The 6,000-nt window shown below is 42.5% G+C and overlaps 1 protein-coding gene across 1 annotated transcript in view; it reads left to right on the top strand.

The window, feature by feature from the left end:
- The window catches only part of slit1b (slit homolog 1b), a gene marked incomplete at both ends in the record, with an annotated part of 121,692 nt that overhangs the window by 67,791 nt on the left and 47,901 nt on the right, over positions 1–6,000 (top strand). Inside the window, 2 exons of the mRNA XM_080722501.1 lie at positions 2,884–3,027; positions 4,182–4,345. Coding sequence (XP_080578627.1) covers positions 2,884–3,027; positions 4,182–4,345 — 308 coding nt within the window. The remainder of the gene's footprint in view (positions 1–2,883; positions 3,028–4,181; positions 4,346–6,000) is intronic.

Below are 6,000 nucleotides of genomic sequence, written 5' to 3'. Positions count from 1 at the left end.
CTGCTATGAATGGAGATTAACACAGTGGCACTTACAGTTGTTCAGAAATAGAAGAATGGGAGTAGGTTTTCCCAATAGCGATACCAGTATTGGAAATCAATGCCTCCGGCTCCTATACAGTCTAAAATAAAAGCTGGATCTGGTATCAGTGATTATTACGGTGTCTATGCACCGATCTAATGTCACATCATTGATCACAATAATACTGACCACAGCAATAGTGATCAAATCAAACTACAGCAACAGCAGAATACATGCTGTACGTAGATCCAATGTGTGTCAGTATGTGCCATGAAACTCAAGAATCTGTCATTTATGAGATGAGATGTTCGGATAATATTCTTTAATCTTCCTGTTCGGATAATATTCTTTAATCTTCCTGATCCCAATTCCTGAAATTACGTATCGGTCGATACACTGATCCGTTGCCAGCTTGTACATCTGCTATTTTTGAACATTTTTGAAAAATCTTGTGTTTAAAAAGTTAGCATTATTTTTACACAAACTCTTCTGTGGGTCCTTAGCTAAAAACATTTTCAGATTGGGGGGGGCTCCCACAACCAAATATATACCAATTTGGGGGGCCTTGGCACAAATAAGTTTGCAAACCAAAACAGTTGCTGGTATTGAAAGTTGCAACAACACTTGTTGTGCCATCCCTGGAAACTAAACCCCTTCACACTGTACACATGCGTGCGTGCCGGTGGGCTTTTCCTGCGCCCAAATTCCTGACATTTTTCTAGCTTTGACTAACATTACAACGCACGTGTTGTTGTTTGCCTGTGCTGTACGCATACAGTATCACTGTGATCAATTATGTGACATGAGATCGGTGCATAGACACCGTAATAATCACAGATACCAGATCCTGTATTTCTTTTTTTAAGACTGTATAGGAGGCATTGATTTCCAATACTGGCATCGCTATCATGTAAACTACTCTATTCCCATTCTCTATGGTTACAGTAATTTGTGTTGGTGTATTATGTTGGCTGGTTGTTCCCCTGCAGACCTGCTGAATGCCTCTTATCGGCATTGCACTGTGTCTTGAGTGTTCCCCTGCAGCAGTGTTGAGTTTGTTGACTAACTAAGGATCTGAAAGGGGTGGCGCGAACTGTTGCTTCGGTATCTTCGCCCCACTTGGAAAAATCCAACTGAAGCGACCTTCGCTTCACCCCCACTCCACCCACCTGACAGCCAATCAGCGTTGATGTTGTCTGGAGACACGGAAATGTTTTTGGTGTTTGGAGTGTTTCGCCTTGATTCCAACGGGACATGATTTTTTCAACCAACACAGACTTGCGCGACCAAAGTGAAGCGATAGAAGCGACTAGAATAGAAGAAATAGCTTCAGGTTTGAATGCAGCTTTAGATTTTGATATTTAGTTGACTACGACTAGACTATACGACTAAAACTATTTCAGATGACTAAAATAGGACTAAAACTAAATGGTGTGTTATTCAAAAGACTAAGACTAAATCAGAATTTGCTGATATAATATTGATTTCAGCTGTTACAATTTCAAACATGCTTTAATTACTTCAGTCTATACTAGTAACTTAATGACTAGTACTAGTTTTATGTCCAATGTATTTGGATTTAAGTTCAAAAAGCTAACATGCATTTGAAATAAAATAAAATAATTACTTTTCAGGATTCCAATTCCAACAATGCGACAGGTTTTGAGCTTGTAGATCGGCTATTTTTGACTGTATATGCAATGTGGCCCTCTGGAGTGAGTGTGAAAATATATTGACCCTCTCCATCATCAAAGTTGCCCACCCCTGCACTAGGGGTTCAAATCCACCGCGCTGCATCCGGCTTTTTGTAGTGTTTACAGTATATACAAACTCAATTTGCCCGTGTTCGTGGGACGGAAGCCAGGCAGGGAGGGTGTTATTTGTCATTGCACGTAGCAGTACTCCTACGGGCTGGGGGTGGCGGCGGCATCTGTTGGCTGGGAGAGTTGAGCGGGAGGAGTGGGACGGAGGTGCTACATCCTCCCGCTGGGGGCTCCTCACTGGGCAGGTGAGTCAGTAAGGCACAGCAGAGGTGACAACACACAGACAAGTGCGCGGGGAGGAATTAACTGCTATAACGACGCAAAGTTATTGTTCTCCTATAGGCTGCTGAATGCCAATAAGATCACTGTATCACTGTTAGGGATGCCGGGACGATATGAAAATGTCATATCAAAAATATTGTGTCCAAAGAAATCACGATTTACGATATTATCAAAATATCCCCAAAATCCATTATCCTGGGTGCGGAACATTTGCCAAAAAATAGCAGATTTACAATTTTTTGGCAAAGACATTTGATAGAGAGTGGAAAAAAGACTGTATCAAGTACGTATATTAAGTACCTTTTACCAATTATAGAGGGTTTACGTGGTACCAGATATGCAGCTCGGCAAATAAAAGGTGAATTGATCCCAGTGCATGACGGAGGACGATATCACGATAATTTAAATCTTTAAATGGAACCAAATGGACCCTAACGGGTTCATTTGGTTCCATTTGTACACTGTCAGAGTTAAGGGGAGAGCTTTTTGAGAAACACTGCTATAGGCTGCTGAATGCCAATAAGATCACTGTATCACTGTGTCCTATAGGCAGGTGAATGCCAATAAGATCCACTGTATCACTGTGTCCTATAGGCTGCTGAATGCCAATAAGATCCACTGTATCACAGTGTCCTATAGGCTGCTGAATGCCAATAAGATCACTGTATCACAGTGTCCTATAGGCTGCTGAATGCCAATAAGATCCACTGTATCACAGTGTCCTATAGGCTGCTGAATGCCAATAAGATCACTGTATCACTGTGTCCTATAGGCTGCTGAATGCCAATAAGATCCACTGTATCACTGTGTCCTATAGGCTGCTGAATGCCAATAAGATCCACTGCATCAGAGCCACGGTGTTCAAGGACCTGGAGAACCTGGCTCTGCTCTCGCTGTACGACAACAAGATCCAGAGCCTGATGAAAGGAACCTTCAGCTCCCTGCACAGCATCCAGACCCTGTGAGACTGATGCTCTCTCTACCCCTCTCTCTCTCTCTCTCTCTCTCTGTTTCTCTCTCTCACCTCTCTCCCCCTCTTTCTCCCTCTCACACACAAGTATTACATTATCTGTCTCATACGCGCGCACGCACACACACACACACACACACACACACACACACACACACACACACACACACACACACACACACACAGACACACACACACACACACACACACACACACACACACACACACACACACACACACACACAGTATTCAATTCTAATTGTACTAATACACTCTAATTGTATGTAATGTAAACGACAAGGTTCTCTTATAACAACATTCTGTCATCTTTCTGAGGAAATAAGTAGTATCTATTTCTCTTCTCCACCCCTCTCTCACACACACAAACAAACAACTATACTAATAATGTATTTGTTGGATTCTATTCTGTAGTTCGTTCAGTGTTCAGTTCCCTTCAGTCAGTTCCATTCATTCAGTCTATTACAGTGGTTCTCAAAGTGGATTCCTGGGACTCTGTGGGTTCCTTTAGGGGGGTCTAAATTGACCCATACAAGTCTGTAACTCCTGACAGTGTACAAATGGACCCGTTATGGAACCAACTGGACCCGTTAGGGTTCATTTGGTTCCATTTGTACACTGTCAAAGTTAATGGAGACCTTGAAATTTGAAAGTCTGAGAAACACTGGTCTAATGATGATTAGGGATGGAACAATATGACAATTTCATATCACGATTATTATGACAAAATACATTTTGTTTAGGATATTATCGCAATAATCTAAATCCATTATCCTGCGGTGGAACATTTGCCAAAAAATAGCAGATCTACAAGCAGTGCGACACCTTGTAGATCGGCTATTTGTTTGCAAAGATATTTGATAGAGAGTGAAAAAAGATTGTATCAAGTACTTATATTATGTAAATTAAGTACCTGTAACCAATTACAGAGGGTTTAAGTGGTACCGGATATGCAGCTCTGCAAATAAAAGGTGAATTAATCGCAGTGCATGCATGACGGAGGACGATATCACGATAAATTAAATCTCCACGATACAATTATCGTGAGTGTTTTTTATCACGATAAATGATAATATGGCGTATCGTCCCATCCCTAATGATGTTGTTCTGTTGTTGTGTCCTGTCAGCCACCTGGCCCAGAACCCGTTTGTGTGTGACTGTAACCTGAAGTGGCTGGCAGAGTACCTGCGCTCCAACCCCATCGAGACCAGCGGGGCGCGCTGCGCCAGCCCCCGCCGCCTGCACAACAAACGCATCGGGCAGATCAAGAGCAAGAAGTTCCGCTGCTCCGGTAAATGTCAACATCTACTGTACAGTAGCTTACCATGCATTGCGACGCAATGTGTTGTAACTGTGAGCTTGTGGAACAGTTAAAGGGGTCATGACATCGTTTTTGTGGCTTTTTTCATTTTTCCTGACCTCAATTACACCCCAAAAAAAATGAACATTCAACATTCAGTGCTTTTTCTGTAATCTGTAGTTTTTTGAATAATTAGCCTCAGAGAAGTGGGTTCATTTGCCTCTGGACGTACGCATCATCATCCAGGGAAGGATGTGGTTGCGGGTGAGGGTGAACGCAACAACTGAACTGGTAAATGGTAAATGGTGCTTTGGAACGATACAACACAGTGGAAAGTAACATTAAAGGTGATATACCCTTCCCTACAACCACATCCTCCCCTGGATGATGATGTGTACATCCAGAGGAAAATGAACCCACTTTTCTGAGCCTAATTATTCCAAAAAACGTATAGGGCTTAAGCGGTAAAATACCATATTTCAATTTACAGTGTGTGTGGGCACGATAAAGAGGATCAAACAAAGTGCACCTGAAACGGAAGAAAAAGGGGAGAGAGTGTGTGTGCGTGCGTGTGTGCGTGTACATGTTTGGCCAGGTGCCTGAGTCTGTGTGCACATACGTATACTCAAATGCGCGTGCGTGAGCTCACATGCTTGTGTGAGTGATAGACAAAACCAGAGAAAGAGAGAGAGAGAGAGAGAGAGAAGAGGAATGACGTCTCATTCTCATTGTGTCGACCAGGCCAGCATACACTGTACACTCCAGAGTATTAACAATGGGGGGACATTTGCCAAAAATATAGCCGATCAACAAGCTCACGTGAATCTTTGGTGGTGAAGAGATTTTGTGCAGGCGGGCCAAAGCATGGTCCAAGTGCAGTCGTAAGTCAGGTCTGTTTTACTAGAAAAGAAGTGTTCTTCTTGTTTCCCAAACCTTTTAGCTCAAGACCCAAAAGAGAGATTAGACGTTTGCCCGGGACCCAAACTAGTGAAAACAGCAGATCTACAAGGCCACAAAGTGTCGCTTTGCGCCGTGTTGCGAGCTTGTAGATCGGCTATTTTCACTACTTCTTAATTATTATACGTTTTTATTTCTTAGATGTGTTTGTTTTAAAATGTAGAATTATTTAAATTTGAAATGTATACAGTACCGGTATATATATATATTTAAATGTAGGAAAAGAATATGGGATTTTTGGTAAAGTTGTGAGTTGTGACCCATAAAAGTGGGTCCCGGCCTCTAAGTAAGTTGTTCTCAAAGTTGATTTCAGGGACTCTCTAGATTCCTTATTGGGGGTCTAAATTGACCCCCACAAGTCTGTAACTTTGATAGTGTAGCGGGTCCATTTGCTTCCATTTGTACACTGTCAAAGTTAAGGGGAGACCTTCAAATTTCAAAGTTTGAGAACCACTGATCTAAGTGGTTAATTTAAACCGTTGAGTGAGCTGAGCTCTCAGGGTCTGATGTATATATATATGTATATGAGGCCAGCCTCTTGCCAGGCGCCTCCACTGCCATATAAACCAGACGCTGCTGCTTTCTAGCGCTGCCAGACTGTGAGGGCACAGAGCAGCGTGTGACATATCACTTACAGCACTTACATCACGCTCCTCAATGTACAGATGGACGCTTTCATGCATGGTCTC

This window comes from Nannobrachium achirus (assembly GCF_963921795.1).
Source record: "Nannobrachium achirus genome assembly, chromosome: 3".
NCBI classification, from domain to species: Eukaryota; Metazoa; Chordata; class Actinopteri; order Myctophiformes; family Myctophidae; genus Nannobrachium; species Nannobrachium achirus.
Note: the sequence above shows the minus strand (reverse complement) of the source record. Positions and strands in the feature narration are given on the sequence as shown.